The sequence below is a fragment of the Scyliorhinus canicula genome, chromosome 3, assembly GCF_902713615.1.
Source record: "Scyliorhinus canicula chromosome 3, sScyCan1.1, whole genome shotgun sequence".
Lineage (NCBI taxonomy): Eukaryota > Metazoa > Chordata > Chondrichthyes > Carcharhiniformes > Scyliorhinidae > Scyliorhinus > Scyliorhinus canicula.
Window position 1 is genome coordinate 169588982 of NC_052148.1, and position 25125 is coordinate 169614106.

At 47.6% G+C, this 25125-nt stretch overlaps 1 protein-coding gene across 1 annotated transcript in view; it reads right to left on the bottom strand.

Annotated features, from left to right (window-relative positions):
• Positions 1 to 11311: 11311 nt before the first annotated feature.
• sdad1 (SDA1 domain containing 1) overlaps positions 11312 to 25125 on the bottom strand; it is a 105921-nt gene continuing 92107 nt past the window's right edge. Inside the window, exons 20-21 of the mRNA XM_038791718.1 lie at positions 20888 to 21049; positions 11312 to 11551 (exon numbers count right to left, since the gene is read on the bottom strand). Coding sequence (XP_038647646.1) covers positions 11501 to 11551; positions 20888 to 21049 — 213 coding nt within the window. The 3' untranslated portion in view covers positions 11312 to 11500. The remainder of the gene's footprint in view (positions 11552 to 20887; positions 21050 to 25125) is intronic.

Here is a 25125-nt window from a genome sequence, read left to right on the forward strand (position 1 = left end):
CAAGGTGCCACACAAAAGGTTGCTGCATAAGATAAAGATGCATGGCATTAAGGGTAAAGTAGTAGTATGGATAGAGGATTGGTTAATTAATAGAAAGCAAAGAGTGGGGATTAATGGGTGTTTCTCTGGTTGGCAATCAGTAGCTAGTGGTGTCCCTCAGGGATCCGTGTTGGGCCCACAATTGTTCACAATCTATATAGATGATTTAGAGTTGGGGACCAAGGGCAATGTGTCCAAGTTTGCAGACGACGCTAAGATGAGTGGTAAAGCAAAAAGTACAGAGGATACTGGAAGTCTGCAGAGGGATTTGGATAGGATAAGTGAATGGGCTAGGGTCTGGCAGATGGAATACAATGTTGACAAATGTGAGGTTATCCATTTTGGTAGGAATAACAGCAAAAGGGATTATTATTTACATGATAAAATATTAAAACATGCTGCTGTGCAGAGACCTGGGTGTGCTCGTGCATGAGTTGCAAAAAGCTGGTTTACAGGTGCAACAGGTGATTAAGAAAGCGAATGGAATTTTGTCCTTCATTGCTAGAGGGATGGAGTTTAAGACTAGGGAGGTTATGCTGCAATTGTATAAGGTGTTAGTGAGGCCACACCTGGAGTATTGTGTTTAGTTTTGGTCTCTTTACCTGAGAAAAGACGTACTGGCGCTCAAGGGTGTGCAGAGGAGATTCACGAGGTTAGTCCCAGAGCTGAAGGGGTTGGATTACGAGGAGTGGTTGAGTAGACTGTGACTGTACTCGTTGGAATTTAGAAGGATGAGGGGGAATCTTATAGAAACATATAAAATGATGAAGGGAATAGATAGGATAGATGCGGGTAGGTTGTTTCTACTGGCGGGTGAAAGCAGAACTAGGGGGCATAGCCTCAAAATAAGGGGAAGTAGATTTAGGACTGAGTGTAGGAGGAACTTATTCACCCAAAGGGTTGTGAATCTATGGAATTCCTTGCCCAGTGAAGCAGTTGAGGCTCCTTCATTAAGTGTTTTTAAGATAAAGGTAGATAGGTTTTTGAAGAATAAAGGGATTAAGGGTTATGGTGTTCGGGCCGGAAAGTGGAGCTCAGTCCACAAAAGATCAGCTATGATCGACGTCCGGTGGCGGCGTTGACGTAGGAAGTCGCACATTTGGGAGCTCCCATTTCAAACGGTCTTTTCGGCTCTTTTTAGAGGCCAAAATGGAATTTGTTCGACGTCTCCCGGTGGGAGAAGGTGTGCTGATCGACTTTCTCCGCATTTCATGACTCGAATTCGTAGTGGAAAGGGGGAAAAACGGCAGCAGCTCCCCAGAAAAAACGGGGGGAAGGAATCCAAGATAGCGGCCGGCGGAGCACCAGAGGAGTGGAAGAAGAAGCAAGCTGCTCTCCTGCGCTGTTTTACAGATTTCAAGGCTGAGGTACTGAGCTCTCTGCAGGAAACGAACAAAAGGCTGTCGGAGATTCAGACGACCCAGGGTGCTGCCATCAAGGAGTTGCAGACGCAGGCCACTGAACGACAGGAGGAGGCCGTGGCCCTCGTGAGTAAGGTGGAGGGGCATGAGGCACTCCACAAGAAGTGGCAGGACCGCTTCGAGGAGCTTGATCACCGCATGAGGCGGAAAAATCTGCGGATCCTGGGCCTTGCGGAGGGGCTGGAGGGGTCGGATCTGACAACCTACGTGGCTGCGATGCTGAACTCGCTAGTGAGGGCCGGATCTTTCCATCTGCCCTTGGAGCTGGAGGGAGCCCACAGGGTACTGGCCAGGAGGCCTAAGGAGAATGAACCCCCGCGTGCGGTGCTGGTGAGGTTCCACCGGTTCAGTGATCGGGAGTGTGTGCTGCGCTGGGCCAAGAAGGTGAAGAGCGGCAACTGGGAGAATGGGGTAGTACGGATCTACCAGGATTGGAGTGCGGAGGTGGCTAAGCGGCGGTCCGGGTTTAATCGGACGAAAGAGGTGCTTTACAAGAAGAAGATAAAGTTCGGAATGTTGCAGCCTGCGCGCCTGTGTGTAACTTATTTGGACTGGCATTATTATTTTGATTCCCCAGAGGAGGCGTGGGCCTTCGTGCGGACGGAGAAACTTGACTCGAACTAGGGGTTGGGGGTTGCGGGGTCGGTTGTAATACTTTATTGCTGGTTTCTGCTGTTGCTGTGTTCTCTTTTTCTGTGCTTTTGTAATTTTGATATGGTTATTTATTGGGGTGTTGTTCTGTTTTTTGTTGTGGGGCATTGTTTGAGTTTTGTATCTTGCGGGGAGGGTTGGGGGGGTTTGTTGTATTCTATATCGGGTTGGGGGTATGGAGTGGGGCCGGTATTTGGGAGCTGCGTCAGAAGGGTGTGGTGGGGCAGTGCGAAAGCGCGGGCTTTCCTCTGGTTTCCCGCGTTGCGGGGCTGGGGGGTGGAGACGATGACGGGGGTGGGGGGAACGGGGCCTTAACTGGTTCTTCCCCACGCTGGAGTGGTGCCTGGAGGAGGGATAGGATGGGGGATGATCCCACTTTGGGAGGGGTTGGGTTTTTGGCGGGAGTTTCCAGGGTCAGCAGAAGTTAGCTGACCCACGGAAGTACAATGGAGGACGGTTCGCGGCTAGGAAGGTTCCTAGCTTTGGGGGGGAGGGAGGGGGGGGAAGGGGAATACCGGGTTGCTGCTGGCAGGGTCAGGAACAGGAACAGGCAGCTGGTGGGGGCCGGGGGGACAGAGGTGAGGTGTTGTCGCTGTGGGGACTGGGTCGGGTGGGGGGTGCTGGCCTGGGGCGGGCAGTCGACGGGCTATGGCTAGTCGACGGGGGAGGGGGGTGGGACACCCTCTGATCCGGTTGGTCACCTGGAATGCGAGAGGATTGAATGGGCCGGTGAAGCGGTCGAGGGTACTTGCTCATCTGAGGGGGCTAAAGGCAGATGTGGGAATGCTTCAGGAGACCCACCTGAAGGTGGCGGGCCAGGTCCGTCTGAGGAAGGGGTGGGTGGGGCACGCTTTCCACTCTGGGTTGTATGTGAAGAACCTGGGAGTGGCGATTCTGGTGGGGAAAAATGTGTTGTTTGAGGCATCTGAGGTGGTGGCGGATAAGGGGGGTAGGTATGTTATGGTTAGGGGCAGGCTACAAGGAGAGAAGGTGGTACTGGCTAGTGTGTATGCCCCAAATTGGGACGATGCGGGCTTTATGAGGCGTATGCTGGGACGGGTCCCGGATCTAGAGGCGGGAGGTCTGATTATGGGGGGGGGGACTTCAATACGGTGTTGGATCCTTCACTGGATCGGTCCAGCTCTAGGACGGGTAGGAGTCCGGCGGCGGCCAAGGTGCTGAGAGGGTTTATGGACCAGATGGGAGGGGTGGATCCATTGAGGTTTGTGAGGCCGAGGGCACGGGAGTATTCTTTCTTCTCCCACGTACATAGGGTCTATTCTTGGATAGACTTCTTCGTGGTGAGTAGGGGACTGATTCCGAGAGTGGAGGAGGCTGAATATTCGGCCATTGCAATCTCCGACCACGCTCCGCATTGGATAGAGTTGGAGATGGGGGAGGTGCGGGACCAGCGCCCGTTGTGGCGGTTGGATGTGGGGTTGTTGGTGGAGGAGGAGGTGTGTAGGAGGGTCCGGGCAAGTATTGAGGGGTCCCTCGAGGTGAATGATATGGGGGAGGTCCAGGTGGGGATGGTCTGGGAAGCCCTGAAGGCAGTGATTCGTGGGGAGCTGATATCCATCCGGGCACACAGGGAGAGGAGCGAGAGGTGTGTGAGGGATAGACTGGTGGGAAAGATGCTGGAGGTAGACAGGAGGTACGCAGAGGCACCAGAGGAGGGACTGTTGGGGGAGAGGCGCAGCCTACAGGCTAAATTTGATTTGCTGACCACTAGAAAGGCAGAGGCACAGTGGAGGAAGGCACAAGGGGCAGTGTACGAACATGGTGAAAAGGCGAGTAGGATGCTGGCTCATCAGCTCCGCAAGCGGGATGCGGCTAAGGAAATTGCTGGAGTGAGAGACAAGAGTGGGAATGTGGTGCGGAAGGGGGTAGAGGTGAATGAGGTCTTCAAGGACTTTTACGGGGAACTGTACCGGTTGGAGCCAACGGTGGAGAGGAGGGGAATGGAGAGGTTTCTCGACGGGCTTTCTTTCCCGAAGGTGCAGGAGGAGCAGGTGGAGGGGTTGGGGGCGCCGATTGAGCTGGAGGAGCTAGTTAAGGGGATCAGGCAGATGCAGTCAGGGAAGGCGCCGGGGCCGGATGGGTTCCCGGTGGAATTTTATAAAAAGTTTGTGGACCTAGTGGGCCCCTTGCTGGTGCGGACATTTAATGAAGCGTGGGAAGGGGGGACTTTGCCCCCGACGATGTCGCGGGCGCTGATTTCGTTAATCTTAAAGAGGGACAAGGACCCCCAGCAATGTGGTTCATACAGGCCCATATCTCTCCTCAATGTGGATGCCAAGGTGCTGGCAAAAATCCTGGCCACCAGGATAGAGGACTGTGTGCCAGGGGTTGTACACGAGGACCAGACAGGGTTTGTGAAGGGAAGGCAGCTGAACACGAATGTGCGGAGATTGCTGACTGTCATCATGATGCCGGCGATTGAGGGGGAGGCTGAGATAGTGGTGGCGCTGGATGCAGAGAAGGCCTTCGATAGAGTGGAGTGGGGGTACTTATGGGAGGTGTTGGGGAGGTTTGGATTTGGTGAAGGGTTTATTAGATGGGTGAGGCTGCTATATGAGGCCCCGATGGCGAGTGTGGCCACGAATGGGAGGAGGTCAGAGTACTTCCGGCTTTACCGAGGGACCAGGCAGGGTTGCCCCCTGTCCCCCTTGTTGTTTACACTGGCAATCGAGCCGCTGGCGATGGCGTTGAGGGATTCAGGGAGGTGGAGGGGTTTGGTGCGAGGTGGGGAGGAACATAGGGTGTCGTTGTATGCCGATGACCTGTTACTGTATGTGGTGGACCCGGTGGGAGGGATGCCGGGGGTGATGGAGCTGCTAGCTGAGTTTGGGACCTTTTCAGGCTATAAACTAAATTTAGGCAAGAGTGAGGTGTTTGTGGTGCACCCTGGAGACCAGGAGGAAGGAATTGGTAGGCTCCCGCTTAGGAGGGCAGGGGAGAGTTTTAGGTACCTGGGGGTGCAGGTGGCCAGGGACTGGGGGACTCTTCACAAACATAATTTCACCAGGCTTGTAGATCAGATGGAGGAGGAGTTCAAGAGGTGAGACATGCTGCCATTGTCATTGGCGGGGAGGATGCAGTCCGTCAAAATGACGGTGCTTCCGAGGTTCTTGTTCCTCTTTCAGTGCCTGCCCATCTTCATCCCCAGGGCCTTCTTTAGGAGAGTGACTAGCAGTATTTTGAGCTTTGTGTGGGCACATGGGACTCTGAGAGTGAAAGGGTTTTCCTGGAGCGAGGGAGGGATAGAGGCGGGCTGGCGCTGCCCAACCTTTTGGGGTACTATTTGGCGGCCAATGTGTCAATGGTGCGCAAATGGGTGATGGGGGGGGGGGGGGGGGCGGCGGCGTGGAAAAGAATGGAGATGGCGTCATGTAGAAGTACGAGCCTGGGTGCCTTGGCAATGGCGCCGTTGCCGCTCTCTCCCAAGAGGTATACCACGAGCCCGGTGGTGGCGGCGACCCTAAGAATCTGGGGACAGTGGAGACGGCATCGGGGGGAAACAGGAGGCTCAATGGAGGCTCCATTGGGTGGAAATCATCGGTTCATCCCGGGGAACAATGATGGGGGATTTAGGGGGTGGCAAAGGGTGGGCATCAGTAAATTGAGGGACCTGTTTATTGGCGGGAGGTTTGCGGGCCTGGGGGAACTGGAAGATAAATTTGGGCTCCCCCAAGGGAACATGTTCAGATACTTGCAGGTAAAGGCGTTTGCTAGGCGACAGGTAGAGGAGTTCCCTTTGCTGCCCTCGCGGGGGGCGATGGACAGAGTGCTTTCGGGGTGTGGGCCGGAGAGGGGAAGATGTCTGACATTTATAAGGTAATGCAGGAGGTGGAGGAGTCGTCAGTGGAGGAGCTGAAGGCTAAATGGGAGGGGGAACTTGGGGAGCAGATAGAGGACGGGACTTGGGCAGATGCCTTGGAGAGTCAACTCTTCCTCTTCATGTGTGAGGCTTAGTCTCATCCAATTTAAGGTGCTGCACCAGGCCCACATGTCTGGGACTAGAATGAGTAGGTTCTTTGGGGGTGAGGACACGTGCACCAGATGTTCGGGAAGTCCAGCGAATCATGCCCATATGTTCTGGGCATGCCCGGCACTGGAAGAATTCTGGAAGGGGGTGGCGGGGACGGTGTTGAGGGTGGTTGAATCCAGGGTCAAACCAGGGTGGGGACTCGCGATTTTTGGAGTTGCGGTGGAGCCGGGAGTGCAGGAGGCGAAAGAGGCCGGTGTCCTGGCCTTTGCGTCCCTAGTAGCCCGGCGGTGGATCTTGCTGCAGTGGAAGGATGCGAGGCCCCCCCAAGTGTGGAGACCTGGATCAGTGACATGGCGGGATTTATAAAATTGGAGAAGGTCAAATTTGCCCTGAGAGGTTCTATAAACGGTGGCAGCCTTTTCTGGACTTCCTGGCTCGAAGATAGGTATCTTGGTCAATAGCAGCAGCAACCTGGGGGGGGGGGGGGGGGGGTGTTCCTTATTATAGTTTCTATTTTGTTTTCTACGGTTATGTAACTTAACATTGTGTTAATTTAAGTTGTTGTTAATATGTTGTGTTGTTCATTGAGGAAGGGTGAATGTTTATGATTGCTATCATTATTGTTATTGTTGGTATTTTATTATGGTTCGATGTTGTACAAATTCAAAATTTTTCAATAAAAATTATTTTAAAAAAAAGATCAGCCATGATCTCATTGAATTGCGGAGCAGGCTCGAGGGGCAATATGGCCTACTCCTGCTCCTAGTTTTTCTGTAAAGTTCTCAGAACTTCAATGGCCAAAAGAACAGCGTGGAAGAAGTGATGAGGCTTGGCCACAGCTGGGGGATGGGACAGGATTATTTGACATTTTAAGTTCAGATGGTTCAAAAGGCCAGTAAGCTCTGTTTCATTCCAGATAAGCCACTTTCTTTATAGGGCATGAGGTTTCAATACAATGTGAATTAATTTTAAAACCAACTCCCATGGGAGAGAGACTTCACTCAGTGGTTTTGCATATCACTGGGGGAAAGTTTCCGCAGGCCTTTGGAGGCATGGGTTTGGAAAAATCAGGTAAATAGCCATCAGATAGGTACCCAATATCCTCCTGCCTCCTTCTCCCTTTCACAGGGATGGGTTAGGAGTCTTGTCAACAGCCCATGCAGTAGCAGCAGGAAGACAATTCAGTATTTAAGGGGGCAATTGGGAGAAATTTAGCATCTGCGCTATTTGCCATGTGCAGACGGTTACACAGGCTGAATAATACAGCCCTCCTCACTGCCATAATGTGCTGCTGGTAGGCTAAGCAAGAGCTTCACTGAGGAGGAAGTCCCAAGAGTGTGTTAATGGGCATTGCCAGGGTTGCAAGAGGAGTAGGAAGAAAGGCCATAGATCATCAGAGCTGTATAAGTGAAAGGAGGGTTTGGGAAGGTCAGGGATTGGGGCTTTTAAGGCTGTGAATGGGTAGGAAGGGAGGGTTTTATCTTCGGGAGGGCTGCTGCCTGATCTGCAAAGGGCAGTCCTGAAAGATAGAACAGTCCCTTCCTTCATGCTCTTTGAAGAGAGGATGTTATAAAAAGAAATCAGACTACCGTACTTTCCGGACTATAAGCCGCGACTTATTTCACACGTTTCGAACCTCGCGGCTTATACAACGACGCGGCTTATTTATGGATTTTTCCCGCTTTCTTTTCACTAAACCAATGAAATTGCGTAATGGGTCAAGGTAAAACAATGTAACTTTTTAGTTTACTGTTTAGATTAAATCGAGCGCGCTCAAACATCCCATCATTCTGATTACGGTAGTCATTTTGTCACCCTCATCATGGCAAAGACACGGAGAAATGCATATGATGCAGCTTTCAAGTTGAGGGCGATCGATCTGGCTGTTGGGAAAGGAAATAGAGCTGCTGCACTAGAGCTTGGTCTTAATGAGTCGATGATAAGACGTTGGAAACAGCAGCGTGAGGAATTGACTCAGTGCAAAAAGACAACTAAAGCTTTCAGAGGGAAGAAAAGCAGATGGCCCGAACTAGAAAATGAGCTCGAAGACTGGGTCAACATGCAGAGAGCAGACGGCCGAGGTGTTTCAACTGTACAGATCCGACTGAAAGCCAAAACAATCGCCACCGCAATGAAGTTTGAGAATTTTAGAGGTGGACCATCGTGGTGTCTCAGATTTATGAGACGTAAAGGCCTGTCCATCAGGGTACGGACGAGTTTGTGTCAGCAGCTCCCTCCCGACTACGAGGAAAAAATTTCAAACTTCCGCAAATTCACTGATGCAATGATAGCAGAGCATTCCATTGGCCCACACAATATCATAAATATGGATGAGGTTCCTCTGACATTTGACCTGCCTCTCACTCGGACTGTCAACAGGAAAGGTGAATCATCCGTCATGCTGAAAACAACTGGGCATGAAAAAACGCACTTCACCTGTGTTCTGAGTTGCACGGCATCGGGAGAAAAGCTTCCACCGATGGTGATTTTTAAACGCACGACGATACCAAAGAAAAATTCCCTACAGGAATTGTTGTGAAAGTCAACAAGAAAGGATGGATGACGGAAAGCCTAATGCATGAATGGCATACGGAGTGCTACGGCAAGCGACCGGGAGGATTCTTTCACAGGAACAAGGCATTGCTCGTTTTGGACAGCATGAGGGCCCACATAACAGATTCTGTGAAAGAAGCCATCAAGAGGACAAACTCAATTCCAGCTGTGATTCCTGGGGGCACAACAAAGTATTTACAGCCACTCGACATCAGTTTAAATCGTGCATTTAAGGTGGCGCTTCGTGTTCAGTGGGAGGCTTGGATGACAAGTGGGGAGAAATCCTTCACTAAAACGGGCCGCATGCGAAGAGCAACTTATGGTCAAGTCTGCCAGTGGGTCCTGACAGCGTGGAGCATTGTTAAAAAATCCACTATCATCAACGGGTTTCGAAAAGCTGGATTGCTGCGTGTTGAAGAGGGCAGCATGAGCTCAGCGGGAAATTTGCCTCCGGATGAAAGTGATGAGAGCGACAATGAAAACAATCCAACATCGGATGAAGCAATTCTGAGGCTATTCAACTCTGACACTGAAGGAGATGACTTCAGTGGTTTCAGTGCACAAGAGGAGGATAGTGACTCTGATCACCTGGGTTGGTGATATCTTGATTACGATCAGTAATAAAATACTTCTTTTTACACATGATTTATTTATTTTTAATGTTTCAAACTGATGATTCTATGTTAATCTTAAGAGCTTAATCGGATTGATTTCGCTCCACAGTGACCAATGACTTTCTTGGTAGGCTATTCTTTACCGCTAATTTTTTATTTTTGTTACAAGCCGTATTTCGTTAAAGCCTGTGTAAAGCTCATTTGTTTCAATGTACCGGTAAGCACCTGCGGCTTATATACGTGTGCGGCTTATTTATGTTCAAAATAAAAAAAAAATTTCAAAATCAGTGGGTGCGGCTTATAGTCAGGTGCGCTTTATAGTCCGGAAAGTACGGTACCTGCCCCTGCCCAAGGCAAACATTTTAATGGTGTGGACAGCATATTATCAAGTTGAATTGGCTTGCTGACCAGCCTAATTAACCCTTGATTACATGTTTAAATATGGTGGAGTTGGGGGTTTGCTTGTGGGTGGGTGGGTGGGTGGGTGGGTGGGTAAGTAATTAAGTGGTGGGGTCGGCACCCACCTCTATTTTACGTACTCATCCCTCCCTGCCTAAAACACACTTGGCGGAGGCAGGTAAAATGCAGCCCATTTTTCTAGAACATAGCACCTTAGAATCGGGCTGCAGCCTCCCTTTTATTTTCTTTAGAATTAATTCCTCCCAGGCACAATGCAGATTTCAGTACAGCCATTGTGAAGGCTGCTGGTGATCCTTTAAAGCCTGCACCCTCAATTACAATCCCGAATCATCCCTAATTGAACAACGATCCTGGACGCCGGTTCCTATTTTGGCAGCCATCAGAACACCCCAGATAAGGAAGCAGTCCGTGCCCACTTGCAGGAAAATGTCTTGCAATAAGTGGCAAGTACAGGTGCCAGAAAATGACCACCCCCAACAAGAGAGAATCTATCCATCTCCCACTGACATTCCTGAATCCCCAACTATCAAAAACCTGGGAGTTGTCATTGAACAGACACAGAACTGGACCAGCCACACAAATACTCTGGGTACAAGAGCAGGTCAGAGGTTAAAAATCTGAGGGAGTAACGTACCTCCTGACTCCTCAAAAGCCTATGCACCATATATAAAGTGCAACCCTCCCTATCCTCTCAAATCTAGTCCCCCCTCATGCGGACCTGCTAGCCAGACCCCACCAATAACCTCCCCGCCCTCAAAGAGAAAAAACAGTCAAACAGGGATATAGTGCTGGTCCGACCGGTTTTTCCTTCTGGCCTCCATTATCTCTTCTTTGGAGACTGCCTATAATCCCAGCAGTGGCCACCACTAAACAATCAAGGGGAATTTCTCCTGTATTTTCTTCTCCATGCCCGTGTGTCAAGGCCAATTGTAGCTCCCTAATTACTGTTCCTATAGCGTCAGCTAATGTAACCAAAGAAATTCAGGTCAGTATTATTTGGTAGTACATTGTGTGATGCAATGATGTTATCACTAACCAATCAGAAAAGCATGATCTCGGAAGTTTAAGCATTCCCTAAAAGTTACTTTAGGATTTGCAAAACACATGATCAAGTGGATAGCTCTTAAAATCTGCACCCTGTTCTGCTTGCCTTCTTTATTAAGCACAAATCTCAATTCATACGAATTTTGTCTTCATCAAGGTGTAATGTTAGCCTTGGGAAACGGATCACTTTCCCGTTTTAGGCAATTAGTGATAACATTAAGTTCAGGTATGAAGAGTAAGCTCCCTCTAGTCTGGTCTAACATGACTTTGTCATAACCTCAGAAGGGCACCAAGCTGCACCAGTGTGGCCCACCCATCTCCCCCACCCTGCAGTGATCTCGGCGTGCGACTGCTAACATAGTTACAAATGAATGCCACATTGAAGTGCTCACTAGAAACATGATGGACACTGCCCCAATTCATTTTACTTGGTTGGTCTAGAAACTTTCAGCTGAGCAATGTGGGTTGAAGTTTGTACAAAGGTGAATGCCCAATCTCCATCAGTATTTCTCTTTGCAATGGATCAACACTTGATATCGTATTACTTTTTAAGAAAAAGACACAGATAAAGAGAAGTATTTATTGCTTATGGTGATTTGACATAGTTATTTTATTTCATAGATCAGTTACTGTACAAAAATTATAATACGAGAACATATTCAATTCCTCAGGAATATCCTCCACAGTATGATATTTTGTTTTCGTTGTAACACCCTTATTCTGATTGGAAAGAATAAAATTCTGGAAGTGTCGTAAAATTCCTGGATTCACTTCATCAAGTGTTTTTTTCTCTTCAAGAGAGAATCCCGTAAAGCAATCTGTCAAACGAAATATAACTTGTAAAGTGCACAAACAATCCATATGCAGTGATCATCCTGCTCTTATATTTTGAGCCATGCAATAAGTTTATAATGCGTGCAGAAAATACAGCATTTAATTATGCACAGCGTGCTCATGTCTCATACTCAGCAACGATTCTGCAAAATTTTAAAGTGTTTGTAGATTTTCTGGAAATAATTGCCAAGTTTTTCCCCCCTTTAAACTAGCCTTTATGGGGCTGCCCTTAAAATAATTCATAGGTATCTGAAACATTCCTTTTGCTTATTGATCCTTTCGGAGATGGAACAAAGCACCACTGATGAAGATACCCAGATGTTAGAAACTCCGCTGGGACATAGCTGACCTAAAAATGTTCCACAAATGATTGTCCAGTTTTACTTGACAAACCTAAAAGTAATTTCTTCACTATTATTGATGCTTCAATGTGGACGTCATCATGCACCAATCACAAGGAGTGTCCTTCAATCCATTTCAACACACACACACAGACACTCAATAGGGTTCTTATTGACTGGACTGATATTTAAATTAGCTGCGAAATATTAGTGGTGCATATAGATTTCCAAGCTGATGGATTAAGTTAATTATCAGTAAGTAAAACATTATATATAGAACGGTAGCATTTTGTAGGGTGTTTGCTTCCTCGTACAAAATGCAAAACAAAAACAAACTCTTTGTAAACCCAAACATGCAGACTACATGGCGTTTGCAAGTGAAATAAGCACATCGCTGAATTCCAGGGTCCTCATTCCACGACCCAAAGTGCAGAAGAACAAAGTCACTGGACCCAGGCATTCATCCTGCCCTAAATCTATCATTGGTGAACAGTTATACAGCTGTAGACGTCCAATGGTCCACCCATCCTCCATCTGCCCTCCCAGTGTGTGTATTGTAATTGAAATTGCACCTTGCTACTAAGACATGGAGACACCAAGGGTCAGGGAATGCTAAAGAGAAACAACCAATATTTTTTCAGCAGTTCTGGAACCTCTGTAGGTTCAAGCAGGACCTAGGCGGGGTGGCATTCTGGGTGAAATTCCTAGGATAGCCTGGAAATAACACTAAGGTGTGTCCTCCACGTCTTTGTCAGACACAAAAGGACTGATTGGGATATTTTCCCCTTCTGTAGACAGACCATAGACGAAAATGAAAACCCAGCAAATCCAGGTTACACCCCAAATTACTGCTCCGCACTGACAAAGAACACCTTTACTGCCATTTCGAAAAGCAGAATTTTGGCTCCTATGTTGTTGTTTTAAACCTGCGCATCAGTTGTGCAGAAACATTTAGATTGTACTGAAGAACAAAAGAATAAAATGATCAGTCATTCAGTATGTCAATATCATTTCCACCACATGGAATCATCTATAATTTTCAACTACATAACTTACTTAATGTGATGAGAAACCAAAAGTAAAGCTAGAGCTGTACTGGCTCAATGCTCAATAACTTCTGTAACAATTGTTAAAATCTTCAACACCCTTCTTAACCAGATATTAATCCAGCTGGGGGATCTTTTCATGAGATGATGAAACTATGGCACGAAACAAATATTAGCAATAGCTCTTCCTGTTCACTATCCATGTAAGATAGAAACATTTACAGTACATGAGGTGGTCATCCAGGCACAAGAGTCATCCAACCTAATCTTACCTTCCAGCTCTTGGTCTGTAATCATTTAAAAAAAAAAATCTTTTTATTGGCATTTCCCATATTTCTAAACAGTTGATTATATACACATCAAATTTTTCTCGCCCGTGCTAATTTCCTTTGTCATACAGCGAGGTTTAATTTGTCCTCCGTTTAACTGACCCTATATGCATTTCGTTGCCCTCTGGATCGGTCTATGGTTCCTCCCCTTTCCCCGTTGTCCCACCCCCCCTCCCTTGGCTTTGGCTGTGCTTTTCTTTTAATTTCCGGACAGAATGGACTCCCCCGCCCCCCCCATCTCTTGTGGATTCCTCACCTTTTTCCTATCTTCCTCCCCCCCCCCCCCCCCCCGCCAATTCTTATTAGGTTACTCCTTGTTGCTGGCCTTGAACAGGTTTTGGAACAGACCGACAAACTGCCCCCAAGTATCCAGGATGCCTTCCTCAGACCCTCGGGTGGCGTACTTAACCTTCTCCATGTGGAGAAATTCCGTGAGGTCAGCGAGCCGGTCTGCAGCATTGCGGGTGCTGCCGATCTCCAGCCAAGCAGGATTCTCCGGCGTGCGATTAGGGAAGCGAAAGCAAGGGCATTGGCCTCCTTCCCCATGTGTAACTCTGGCTGCTCCAATACCCCGAAGATTGCCACTATCGGACATGGCTTCACCCTCACTCCCACAACCTTGGACATTGCCTCGGAGAAGGCTGACCAGAACCCAGCAAGCTTGGGGCAGGCCCAAAACATGTGGGTGTGGTTGGCCGGGCCCCTCTGACACCGCTCACATTTGTCCTCCACCTCTGGGAAGAACCTGCTCATTTGGGTTCTGGTCAGGTGCGCTCTGTGCACCACTTTGAGCTGCATTAGGCTGAGCCTTGTGCAGGAGGAGGTGGAGTTCACCCTGCTCAGTGCTTTGCTCCAGAGTCCCACCCTACCTCTGTCCCCAGTTCGTCCTCCCATTTTTGTCTGGTCTCATCCAGTGGAGTCCGGGCTCTGTCCAGTAGCTGTCGATTTATTTTCCCACATAGCCCCCCCCTTCTCGTTGCTTGTGCCTATCAGGTCCTCTAGTGGTGTGGTTTCTGGAGAACCCTAATGTCTCTTTGCAGAGGAAGTGTTTTATTTGGAGGTTTCTCATTTCCTGTCCTTTTGCTAGTTTCCACTTCCTCGTCAGTTCGTCTAGTGTCGCCAGTCTGTGCCCCACGTAGAAATTCCTGACCGTCAATGTGCCCCCAGCCCGCCTCCATCCTTTGAAGGTGGTATCCAGCATGGCTGGGGGGAATCTGTGATTGCCGCATACGGATGGGAGCCATGGGGGACATTTTGGCTATCCTGGTGTTGTCTCAGCTGGGTCCACGTCCTCAGCGTGGCCACTACCACTGGGCTTGTTGTGTATCTTGTTGAGGGGGATGGAGGTGCTGCTGTAGCTAGGGCCTGGAGGGTCATTCCTTTACAGGGTGCCTCCTCCATTTGTACCCAATCTGTGTCGGGTTCTTGTACCCATCCCCTCACTCTTTCTGCCGTTGCTGCCCAGTGGTAGTACTGTAGGTTCTTAGTCTGTAATCCTGAGGTTTACATGCATATCCAACTGTTTCTGCTTCTATCATTCTTTCAGGCAGTGAATTCCAGATCTTCATCAACCTGGGTGAAAAATATACTCAATGCCCCAAAATCATTTTAGCAACTATTTTATAAGTGCTCCCTGTTATTGACCACTCTGCGGGGGTAAATAACTCCTTTTTATCCACTCTAGGTAGGGTCCTCATAATTTTATACACTTCAATTAAATCTCCCCTCAGCCTTTTCTGTTCCAAAGAAAACAAGCCTATCCAATCTTTGGTTAGCAGTGGTTAGCACTGCTGCCTCACAGCACCAGGGACCCAGGTTCAATTCCGGCCTTGGGTGACTGTCTGTGCGGAATCTGCATATTCTCCCTGTGTCTGAGTGGATTTCCTTCCGCAGTCCGAAGATCTTCAAGTTAGGTGGATTGGCCATGCTAAATTGTCCCTTCATGTCCAACAATGTGCAGATTAGGTGTGCTTGCTGGGATAGGGCAGGAGAGTGGGTCTGGCTAGGGTGCTCTTTCAGAGGGTCGTTGCAGGCTTGATGGGCCGAATGGCCTCCCTCTGCACTGTTGGGTTCAATGATTCTATGAACTTTTCCACAGAGCTCAAATTCTCCATTCCAGGTATATGGATATACTTTCCTTTATTGGTCAAGTCGTAGAGTAGAAGTAGAAGAATGGGATGGTTATGGTAGATATACAGTATGCGATATATGGTAGATATACCAGGTATACTGGTCTGATTAGTAAGTTTGCAGATGACACAAAGGTAGGTGGAATTGCGGATAGCAATGAGGACTGTCAGAGGATACAGCATGATTTAGATCGTTTGGAGACTTGGGCGGAGAGATAGCAGATGGAGTTTAATCCGGACGAATATGAGGTAATGCATTTTGGAAGGTTTAATTGGGTAGGGAATATACAGTGAATGGTAGAACCCTCAAGAGGATTGAAAGTCAGAGAGATCTAGGTGTACAGGTCCACAGGTCACTGAAAGGGGCATCACAGGTGGAGAAGGTAGTCAAGAAAGCATACGGCATGCTTGCCTTCATTGGCCGGGGCATTGAGTATAAGAATTGGCAAATCATGTTGCAGCTGTAAAGAACCTTAGTTAGGCCACACTTGGAGTACAGTGTTCAATTCTGGTCGCCACACTACCAGAAGGATGTGGAGGCTTTAGAGAGGGTGCAGAAGAGATTTACCAGGATGTTGCCTGGTATGGAGAGCATTAGCTATGAGGAGCTGTTGAATAAACTCGGTTTGTTCTCACTGGAACGACGGAGGTTGAGAGGCGACCTGATAGAGGTCTACAAAATTATGAGGGGCATAGACAGAGTGGATAGTCAGAGACTTTTCCCCAGGGTAGAGGGGTCAATTATGTGGGCAGCACGGTAGCATTGTGGATAGCACAATCACTTCACAGCTCCAGGGTCCCAGGTTCGATTCCGGCTTGGGTCACTGTCTGTGCAAAGTCTGCCTGTGTGTGCGTGGGTTTCCTCCGGGTGCTCCGGTTTCCTCCCACAGTCCAAAGATGTGCAAGTTAGGTGGATTGGACATGATAAATTGCCCTTAGTGTCCAAAATTGCCCTTAGTGTTGGGTGGGGTTACTGGGTTATGGGGATAGGGTGGAGGTGTTAACCTTGGGTAGGGTGCTCTTTCCAGGAGCCGGTGCAGACTCGATGGGCCGAATGGCCTCCTTCTGCACTGTAAATTCTATGATCTATTATTAGGGGGCATAGATTTAAGGTGCGAGGGGCAAGGTTTAGAGGAGATGTACGAGGCAAGTTTTTTTACACAGAGGGTAGTGGGTGCTCGAACTCGCTGCCGGAGGAGGTGGTGGAAGCAGGGACGATAGTGACATTTAAGGGGCAGCTTGACAAATACATGAATAGGATGGGAATAGAGGGATACGGACCCAGGAAGTGTAGAAGATTTTAGTTTAGACGGGCAGCATGGTTGACACGGGCTTGGATGGTCGAAGGGCCTGTTCCTGTGCTGTACTTTTCTTTGTTTTTTGTATATCCTCGCATATTTCCTCCATATCCTTTCTAACGTGATCACCTAGTTTGTGTACTACTGTGACTATCTATACACCACACTCTAGTTGTACTATGGTAGTACATAGTTGCTACTATGGTAGAACTAGTGTTCTCTACAGTTCTACCATAACCATCCCATTCTTCTACTCTACGACTTGACCAATAAAGGAAAGTATCCCCTGTGCCTTCTAAGGTCCCTCTGTTCTACTATACTTAGAACATAGAATATACAGTGCATAAAGAGGCCATTCGGCCCATCGAGTCTGCACTGACCCACCCAAACCCTCACTTCCACCCTATCCCCGTAACCCAATAACCCCTCCTAACCTTTTTGGACACTAAGGGCAATTTATCATGGCCAATCCACCTAACCTGCACGTCTTTGGACTGTGGGAGGAAACCGGAACACCCGGAGGAAACCCACGCAGACACGGGGAGAACGTGCAGACTCCGCACAGTGACTCAGCGGGGAATCAAACCCGGGACCCTGGCGCTGTGAAGCCACAGTGCTAATCACTTGTGCTACCGTGCTGCCCTAATTAGTTTTGACAACAGGAAAAAAGATATGTATTAAACATGAAAAGTTGGATTATTATACAATACTTTAATTTTCTCCCTTAGCTTAACAAATACACACAGATTTAAAGATGAAAATGGATTACAAAGTACATCTTAAACTACAATTGTCGCTCTGTCACAAAAAGTCCCTTTCATGCACACATGATGACTGTGGTCAAATACATGCACTTCGCTCTGAGCCCAACTTACTGTCTGTTGATTTCTCCTCAGAATCCCCCCCATCTCCGATGACGACCATATGTGAACTTCCAAACTTCTCTCCCAAAAACATGTTATCAAATATTTTCTCAGAATAACGCTTTCCTTTAGTGGTTTGCATTCCGAAATCCAGACCAGGTTTTCCAAATGATACATTGAAACAAAGCTTCTGCTCCACTTTTAACACCGAATCCAGTACAGGATAGTACACCAACCCCATTAGGATTTCTTTGTCTTGATTTCTGAGCTAACGTCTCACAATTGCTTTAACTCTCGATTCCTGGACTGTATGAAAATGGCATCAGCCGTTTGTTTTACCTTTGAAGGCTGTTGTTCCACTTTAAATTTGGTTGCCGCAATTGTTTCTTTAACTCAGAACACTTCATTTCCTCTTCCTTGAATTATTCTGAACAATACCCCGGTCTCTGTTCACTTAACTGCAAACCTTTTGGGCACTTCTGTTCATTTATCTAGTTTCCTTAACTAGCTGGATTTTAGATTTCAGCCATCTGTTTCCTTAACGATTATCAACAGCATGGCTTTTCTTCTAGAAAGGTTGAGAGAGGTGCTCCCTCTCTCGCCTTCTAAACCAACTGCTTCTAGTAGAGCTATGAGCGCTGCCTTCTCCCTCAAGACCAATCTCCAAATATAATCAAATGATCTCAACTAAAAACTTAAAAGCTACTTAAAACTACATCTTATTTCAAATGCTTGCCAATACAAATCCCATGAAACTATCTTTGTTTTCCTCACACAATAGGAGCTCCACCAACTGAACTTTGATTCCCAGCTGATTAAAAATCAAGCGTTAAACTCTCGACGATATCCAGATGGATCTGGAATGTCAACCTCAAATGTCCACTATGAATTGAATGTTTCTCGCTCGGAATCCTACCATTTATTGTGTATTCTGTTGCCTTGTTTGTCCTGCCAAATACATTACCTCATATTTCTCCTGCATGAATTCTATTTGCCACTTTTCTGCCCACCTGACCAGTCCATTGTTATCTTCCTGCAATCAACAGCTTTTTTCCTCAGTGCCTCCATATGATCAAATTTTGTATCATCGACAAACTTTTAATCGCACCCTCTACATTTAAGTCTAAATCACTGATATATTCAGGGAGCTAGGAAGAAAGTTAAAAAACATCACTTCTAAGGTTGTAATCTCGGGAATACTCCTGGTGCCACGTGCCAGTGAGGGTAGAAATAGGAAGATAAGACAGCTAAACACATGGCTGAACAGCTGGTGCAGGGAAGGAGGGTTTCAGATATATGGACCATTGGGATCTCGCCTGGGGCAGGTGGGACCTGTACAAGAAGGGTTGCATCTAAACTGCAGGGGCATAAATATCCTGTCTGCAAAGTTTGCTAGTGCCACACGGGACGGTTTAAACTAGCGTGGCAGGAGAGTGGGAGCCGGAGCAAGAGGTCAGAAGGTGAAGTAACTGAGGGGGAACTAGAGGGTAGGGCCAGTAAGACTCCGAGGAAGGGCAGGCAGGGAAATGTTGCTGAACACAGCAGGACTGGTGGTCTGAAGAAAACACACGACTGAGCTGCATTAATCTGTGCCTTTTTAAATGATGATTAATCTGTCTTAGAATTTTGTTCCCACCACCAAGGTCAGTCTTAATATTCTTTCACAGGATGTGGCACATCACTGGCTAGATCAGCATTTGTTGTCCACCCCTAATTGGCCTTCAGATGAGGTGGCTTCTTGAACCGCTGCAGTCCACGTGGTATGTGTACATCCCAGTGCTATTAAGAAGAGAATTCCAGGATTTTGACCCAGTGACAGTGAAAGAACAGCAATATAGTTCCAAGGCTGGTTGGTGTGTGGCTTGGAGAGGAACTTGCAAGTGGTGGTGTTCCCATGCATCTGCTGCCCTTGTCCTTCTAGGTGGTAACGGTCACTGATTTGGAAGCTGCTGTCGAGGGAGTCTTGGTGAGATGCTGCATGTAGATGGCACGCACTGCTGCCACATGCACCAGTGATTACGAGAGTAAATATTTAACGTGGTGGATAGGGCCAATTAAGCGGGATGCTTTATTCTGGACGGTGCTGAGTTTCTTCAGCTGCACTCACCCAGGCACGTGGAGAGTATTCTATCAAACCCCTGAGTTATGTCTTGTAGATGGTTGACAGGCTTTGGGGAGGTCAGGAGATGAGGTACACACTGTAGAATTCTCAGCCTCTGACCTGCTCGATGGGCCAAATGGCCTCCATCTGCACTGTAGGAGTTTTTTGATCCTATCATGTTTGACTATTAATTCCATAAATATCCTATTATTTATTGGAATAAATTCTGTGTAAAAGATGCAGAATTTATCCCAATAAATAATAGGAGAATCATGGAATTAATAGTCAAACACGATAGGATCATAGAACTCCAACAGTGCCATTTGGCCCAGGGAGTCAGCATCGACCCTCTGAAAGAGCCCCCTACCTAGTCCCCCTCCCTTTCTCCATAACTTAACCTGTACATCCCTGGATACTGAGGGGCATGTAAAGAACAAAGAAAAGTAAAGCACAGGAACAGGCCCTTCGGTCCTTCATACCAGTGCCGACCATGGTGCTTGTATAACCTAAACCCTTCTGCTTTTCTGGGGTCCGTACCCTCTATTCCCATCCTATTCATGTGTTTGTCAAGGCGCCCCTTAAATGTAACTATTGTACCTGCTTCCACTATCTCCTCTGGCAGCTAGTTTCAGGCACCCACTACTGTCTGTGGAACAAACTTCCCTTGCACGTCTCCTCTAAACTTTGCCCCTCGCACTGTAAACCTATGTCCCCTAGTAATTGATCTCCCACCCTGGAAAACAATTCTGACTACCCGCTCTGTCAATGACCCTCGTTTCATTTCTTTTTCAAATTTAGAGTAACAAATTCATTTTTTCCAATTAAGGGGCAATTTAGCGTGGCCAATCCACTTACCCTGCACATCTTTGGGTTGTAGGGGCGAACACGCAAACATGGGCAGAATGTGCAAACGTCTTCCATGCCCCTCATAAGGGCAGCATGGTCAACCCACCTAATCAATCTGATATAGTTTCTCCAATTAATTATTTCCTATTTTCTATATTAACAATTTGAAGACAACTCTCCTGCCTTTCTTTTGTGTGATTATCTTTTCTTCTCCTTCCCCCTTGTTCTGTGCCTTTTTAAATGCTATTCATCTTCATTAAATTCCAATGCTGAGCAAGGAGCCATTTGCTTGATCTTTTCCCAGATGACCTGCTGAGTGTTTCTGATTGTGCATTTTCTGATTGTGACCCAAGAATAAATTAATTACCTGCTTTTCCCTGAAGGAGCGTTTGCCCTTTGATCTCACATTACGGCTGTATCTCATCATCATAAAGTTCTTGTTCTTTTTCTTGTTCTGGTTGGTGGTGCTTGCATATGGATTCAGCTTACTTCTCTTTTTCACAAATTCACTTCGATCAGATCTCCCGGCCTGGCAGAGTTAATAAAAAGAGGTGACTCGTATGAGGAACAATGCAGTGCATCCTAATGATCAGTGTAAATTCGCCTGCTACAGGGGTAACATTTCTGCCGCCACTTTGCCAACGTTATGCTCAGTTTTTCCACAGAAATCAATGATGACAATTTTTCATCAAATTTCACGAATTCCCATGTCTACAGTTACTGTAGTTTGCGGAGGTGATAATGGAGTAGCAAGTATCCAATTTTCTCCGGTAACACATTTTAATCAGTTGCTAAGAACTGTAATTTATTCATTATTTGACTAATCAGGGACCAATGGACTCTGCTCCAGTTGAATACTATTACTATGCTGATATAACTGTGGCTCGTGAACAAAAATGGAACATAAAAGCTGCAAACATAGTCCAAAATATTTGTAAAACACAGCTCAGAGCTCCTCTCGTGTACAGCCAATTAAGTACTTTTGAAGTGTAGTCACGTTAGTGTAGGTAACAGAGCAGCCAATTTGCGCACAGCTTGCTCCCACAAAACAGCAGTGTGACGATAACTCATTAGCATGCTTTTTGTGATGTTGACCGAAGGCTAAATGTTGGCCTGGAGACCCGGGAGAATGCCACCGCTCTTCTCTGAGTAGAGCCATGGGATCTTTTTGAACATCTGAGCAAACAGATGGGGGCTCATTTAACATCTCAACTGAAAGACAGCACACCTTCCTGAGTACAGCACTAGAGTGTCAGCCTAGATTTTTGTGCTCATGTCTGGAGTGGGACTAGAACCCATAACCTTGTGACTCAGAAGCAAGAGTACTACCAACTTGTGGAATTATAATTCAGATTCTAGGGCTTTTTGCTCGAACCAGCGCACACGCACTGGGCTATGCTGGTGATCTGAAATTACAATTTTGTTTACCGATGGGTGGCACAATGGTTAGCACTGCTGCCTCACAGCTGCAGAATCCCGGGTTCAATTCCCACCTCGGGTGACTGTGCGAAGTTTGCACATTCTCCCCGTGTCTGCGTCGGTTTCCTCCGGGTACCCCGGTTTCCACCCACAGTCCAAAGGTGTGCAGGTTAGGTGGATTGGCCATGCTAAATTGCCCCTTAGTGTCCAAAAGGTTAGGTGAGGTTACTGGGTTATAGGATAGGATGGAGGGGTGGGCTTAAGTGGGGTGCTCTTCCAAGGGTCGGTGCAGATTCAATGGGCTGAATGGCCTCCTTCGGCACTGTAAATTCTATGATTCTATTAAAGGGGCACAAATTTAGTATAATCACAACAAGAATCAAAAGAAAGTTAGAAAAACTGTCTTTTACATTGGAAATGTTTAGAATATGGAATTCTTCAGCAAACTTAATGAAGCAAAATCCATACTTTTTTAAAAAACAGGAATTCGAGTTTGCTTGAATTTAGAGGGCAATGGCAACATGGAGCGTGAGGTTAGCATTAGTGACACTTGTGATAAAAATAGTGCAGACTCGATGAACCTAACTGCCTCTTTCTGTGCTGTAATTTCTTAATTTCATGGTTGTGCACCTTAGAATTAACTCACTGGCTGTGGGACATCTTGAAGATTTAAAACATGCCATTTAAATCACATTCTTTCTTTTCACATCAGTTCAATAAGTCATTTTTCTTCAATACTGTGCAGTGGAAAATATACATTTATCTGAGAATGTAATTGCATCTGGCTGATTCTCTGAACAGCCAAATAACCTGTGAACACTAAAATAAAATAAAACTTGTGAATACTTGTGGTTCGTACTCACATAAGAATGCCTAGCTTTGCAAAGTATCAGAGAATTGTCATAGGAACATAGGAGCAGGAGTAGACCATTCAGCCCATTGAAGCTGCTCCGCCTTTCAGTACAGTCACAGCTGATCATCCGCTTTAATGCCTTTTTCCCAACACTCTACCCATATCCCTTTATGTCACTGGTATTTCGAAAAATGTCAACCTCAACTTTCAAGATACTCAATGACTTGAGCTTCCACAGCCCGCTGGGGTAGAGAACCTCAAAGATTCACACCCCACAGAGTGAAAAAAATTCTCCTCACCTCAATCCCAAGTGGCTTCATTTTGAAATTGTGTCCCCTGGTTTGAGACTCCCCAACAAGGGGAAACATACTACTTGCATCTACTATTTTGGAGATTTCAATGAGATCACCTCTGATTCTTCAAAACTCTAGCGAATACATGCCCAGTTTCCTCAATCTCTCTTCATAAGACAGTGCTGCCATCCTGGGAACAGGTCTGGTGAAACTTCATTGCATTCGCTCTATGGTAATAATATCTTTCCTAAGGTAAGAGGACCACAACTGCACATCGTACTCCAGGTGCGGTCTAAACAAGGTTCAATACAATTGAACCAAGACTTTGCTACTCGTGTACTCAAATCCTCTTGTGATGAAGGCTAACAATTATTAGCTTTCCTGGGTGCCTGTGGCACCGGCATGTTAGCTTTCAGTGATTTATTGATGAGGACACCTAGGTCCTTTGTACATCTGCACTTTTTATTCAAGAAATATTTTGCACATCTGTTCCTCCTACCAAAGTGGATAACCTCACATTTTTCCCACATTATGAGCTGAATTTTATGTGCCCTCAGCAGCTGTGTTTCCTGCAAGGCGACGGGGTGGTGGGCACGTAAAATGCGGCGGGCGGTATCCCGCCACCTTCCCGCCCACCCTGGAGCTGATCCTCATAATACAGTGGGAGGGGAGGGGAGCAGGCGGGCGTTGAAATCGGCAGCTTGCCCGTTATACTGAAATGACCAATTAAGGGTTAATTAGGCTTGCTATTGAGATTTAGCATGGGCAGCAGTGAGATGCTCAATTTTTTAAACTTCAAGGGAGGCCACACGTTGCCGATCACAGGGCGGCACCTATTACATTGAACAGCCTCTTTGTTCCTATCCGCTCGTTCTTTGAAACCAACCCTTTCTGCCCCACTGCCCTTGTCTCTAACGCTCCCAAACCCTCCCAGCGCAAGACCCTGGACCTGCCAATCTGATTAACCAGCAGCTCCAGAAGGTGGCCTTCTGCACCATTCTCCAGTGCCTCGACAGCAGCGTCAAAGCGTTCCATCCGTACATATCGTATCTCAAAGATTCACACCCCACAGAGTAAAAAAAATTCTCCTCACCTCAATCCCAAGTGGTTTCATTTTGAAATTGAGAATATCATTAGCGGGCCTAATCTGGTATTCGCCGGGGCTGCCGCAATTCTCTACCTCCACTGGGGGGAATTCCCAAAGGAGTGGTTCACTTGTGCTTTTAAAAATGGAGAAACGGACGCCGTGGCTGATGAGGGAGAGAGAGGAAGTAAGGTACGGAGAGGGACGACCAAGAGCTGCCGGTCCTGACACTGGCCGGGCAGGGGGGGTAGGCCGTGGGCCAGGGACTGTGTCCAGGCACGGACCGCCATTGCCACGCTCTGCAGGGCAGCCAGCTTGCTGCGCATCCCACCCACCACCTACATGGCCTCCCCAGCCACTCTCCCACCCAACACAGCAGCCCTCACCTCATCACCCCCGCACCCCACCCCCCACCATATCACTGCCCCCACACAAACTGGCCACCATCTGCCGATGGGGCATCACAGAACCCACCCAAGGGCAACGGCATGGGCAGCGCCAGCAAATAGTACCCCTGGCAGCAGGGATGGGCACCAGGGCCAGAAGCCCCCACATTGCCGGGCACTGACAGTGCCCGAGGAGGAGGAAGCTGCAGCGGCGAAGCGTACCCCAGAGGAACAGGAGGCAGCTGCTGGGAATGGAGAGTCGGCCGCCCAACAGGCCGAGGAGGAAGAGGTGCAAAGGAGGCGCCGCATGAGGCCTGATGTGTACTAGCAGCGCATGTCATTCAAGGACCTGTAGACTCCGGCTGAGCAGGGGGATAGTGCGACATATCTGCCAGATCATGGTGCACCTGGCACCGCGGGGTATGGGCGAGGACACCCACTCCCGGTGGTCATCAAGGTGAGGGTTGCCCTGAATGTCTCCACACCGGAGTCCTTCCAGGTGCCGAGTAGGGACCTATTCGGGATCGCATAGAGCTCAGTGCACAGGTGCATCCGCGTCATCATAGAGGC